The 2,856-nt window shown below is 35.5% G+C and overlaps 1 protein-coding gene across 1 annotated transcript; it reads right to left on the minus strand.

Moving 5' to 3' along the window:
- Nucleotides 1-122: 122 nt before the first annotated feature.
- Nucleotides 123-1,069, minus strand: LOC117451639 (guanine nucleotide-binding protein G(I)/G(S)/G(O) subunit gamma-7-like). The gene is made up of 2 exons (XM_034090041.1): nucleotides 983-1,069; nucleotides 123-248 (listed from the first exon to the last, which is right to left on the minus strand). The coding sequence occupies exons 1-2, from the start codon at nucleotides 1,067-1,069 to the stop codon at nucleotides 123-125; spliced, it is 213 nt and encodes a 70-aa protein (XP_033945932.1).
- Between the last annotated feature and the right edge of the window lie 1,787 nt (nucleotides 1,070-2,856).

The raw sequence follows: 2,856 nt of genomic DNA on the forward strand, positions 1-2,856 counted from the left end.
CTGAGAGCTATACTATATTGATGTAAAAACAGTATAATAGGGGACCTTTAACATATTTGACTGTAAAAAAAAAAGGCAGTTGCTGTCTGTGAGATCTGTGTTGATAATCTGTCCTGAGGCAGTCAAAGCAGCACGCAGGTCTTCTTATCTTTGAAAGGATTGGAGGAGGCAGCGATGCCGGTGAGCAGAGGGTCGCTGCGCCGGTGATCCTGACAGAACCGCACCAAGTCTCCTGCTGTCAGGGAGATCTGCTGGGAGAAAGGTGGACAGGGTGGAAATTCACAGGCTTTCAGGCATTCGGATACAGTAATATTTATGCTAAACTATTTGACATTGTTTTTAACAAATAGTGACTTGGAGGTATACTCGTTTTTTTTTTGTAAGTACACTATACATTGTGTCCCTACAGGTGCACATAATTACTGTACATAAAGAGTGCTATTCTGGATTAAATTACTGTATTTATGAAACATTACTAGTGCTGCTAAGAATGTGGGAAAATATTTCATTGTAGGCTACTACAATAATTTGGAGACACAATTAAGCTGTACTTTTGACTCAAATTGTATTTTAAACCCCTTCTCAGATAACTATTAATACAACATACATGAAACAAAGCTACCAAAATGTACATTTGAAGTATAGTTTAGAATGACACATTGTCCTAAATTATAATGAAGATACACTTAAAAGTTAGAATAAAGTGAATCATTACTGATTAGTTAAATTAGGATTTCTTCAAATATATCAAAGTGCATCTAAATGATGGCTCAAAATAGTTAATCAAATAGTCTTAACTTTGGTTTCATATATCTTGAGTAGCACAAATGATGTAGCAATATCAGGAGTATATTGTATTTATGCAAGAGTCAGCACATTTATCATGACTATACCTAAATGAAGTCTTGTTCAGTGTGCTTTGATCCACTTGGATGTGATAAAGCATGCATGTAGTTAACATATTCTTCAGAATTGTACATACCTTTATTCTCTCCATGCACGCCTCCACCCGAAGTTGATCCACCAGTTTTTGCGCCTGAATAACACTGTTGCTGCTGTTTCCTGACATTGCCTTCTGTGTACAGATTCAGCCAAAGTCCTGATAACTCGACTAAAGATCCTTCTTATTTTATGAATAAAAAAGGAGCAGCAGGAAAATGATTTAGGGCAATATTTTTCAAAATCCAAAGAGTTGGCACGGATTGTGCAGGAGTCAGAAAAGCTCTTCTTTGTCACCTGTAAAGTGACCCCTTTTTATTCACTGTTGGGGGCAGTTCAAAGGCTCTGTGATATGAAAGGTCGTACAGCACAGTGTTGGAAATGTCACAGACACCACTGATTCAATATTAAAGGCTAACACATGATGCTATGTTTCGGGTCATTGCTGCAATATGTGCCTTTGCTTTTAACATTTTTAATACATGGGTTTGCTTATTGTAAATGCAATATTAGAAATCTCGAGGTTTTTCAATTAAAGATTCAAATGCCTTATCGTCATATGCACAGTATAGCTACAGTGTAGAAATGCCAATGAAAATCTTAAGTACCAGGCAGCACTCCTCCAACATTGCAAGTTATATAGAACATAACACAAATAAAAAAATACAACAAGCTTAATAATGCAGAGGATGTTGTAAGTGACCAAGTAAATGCAGGAGTTTACATAAATAAATAAAGATATACAAGAACAGAATGTAAAATTAAATATTGTACAGTAAAATAAAATACTGTTTATTGCAGTGATAACTATTTTGATAAATAAATAGTAAAATGCCAACAGATGAATGCTTTAGGTTATGGAGGAACTTAACAGAGATCAGGCATGTGGTGTGTTAACCTTGTTTTAGCCTGTTAAGCCCCAAGCCTGTTTTTCAGGTCTCAGGCTCGAAAATGACATACCCAGAACAAATGACTATACTGTATCTTCACTTTTAAAAGGGGTAAATTAATAATCTTTTTTCTCAAAGCAATGATAAACCTGTGAGTCGGATGTAGAAAAGGCAGAATCAATATAGATGTTTTTATTTCAAAGTACATTCAGATTGAACATAGTAAAAAAAATATTGTGTCCGTCCAAAAAAACCACATTACTTATAGTGAAAACCACCCTTGAATGATGGGATAGAAGACAAAAAAAGCTTTAGGAATTCAAACTATAACACATAATAAGTAGGCCTACCCTGTATCAGGATTGATGCAAAACAAGTGCAATTTGACCTTTTTAGAGAGAAAATTGGGTGTATTTGCCATATCTCACTGGAACCCATCGGTCGAGCACTCTTTCGCTTCCGCGGGTGGGGCATGGGGTTTAACACCATACACAGAAAAGGGACAGCATTTATTTATTTTTTTCACATTTTTGCTTTTGAATGAAATCAGCAAGAAACACTTTTAATTGTTATCCATTCAGTCACATGTGGGCTTATTAAAGATAACTGCTTGGAGGTCATTTCCACTTGCCTGAAACATTGAGCCAAAATAATAATGTCAAGTGTGCCAAAGCCACCACAATCATAGTATGGGTTAATAAACAATTTTATTTTTTTACAGAATATCAATAAATACAGACGCAAATAATGAACAAGTAATATAAACATTATGCCAGTAGAATTCATAAGTGACCCTCTAAGCTTATTTGATCTATACTGTTGCAGCATTCAATGTTATTATTTACTGAAAATAAGTGGCTCGAAGGTTTGTTTAATAAAGGAAGTTAACTGGCCTAAGAAAGACAAACAATTGAATCCAAGGTACACGGATCCAGTCGCCTTTCTGTGTACTGGTTGCAGTAAAACAAGCAATTTAACAACCTGTTCAGCCATGGTTCAGTCAGAAATACACGTTGGGCATGTTTGT

This window comes from Pseudochaenichthys georgianus, chromosome 8 (assembly GCF_902827115.2).
Source record: "Pseudochaenichthys georgianus chromosome 8, fPseGeo1.2, whole genome shotgun sequence".
In the NCBI taxonomy this organism is placed as follows: Eukaryota; Metazoa; Chordata; class Actinopteri; order Perciformes; family Channichthyidae; genus Pseudochaenichthys; species Pseudochaenichthys georgianus.

Bases quoted from the DNA above. Each gene is read 5' to 3' on its own strand.
- LOC117451639 (XM_034090041.1), bottom strand. From the start codon at position 1,069: ATGTCAGGAAACAGCAGCAACAGTGTTATTCAGGCGCAAAAACTGGTG. The intron at 249-982 runs GTATGTACAATT...TTCTCCCAGCAG, and splicing joins CGTGCATGGAGAGAATAAAG to ATCTCCCTGACAGCAGGAGA.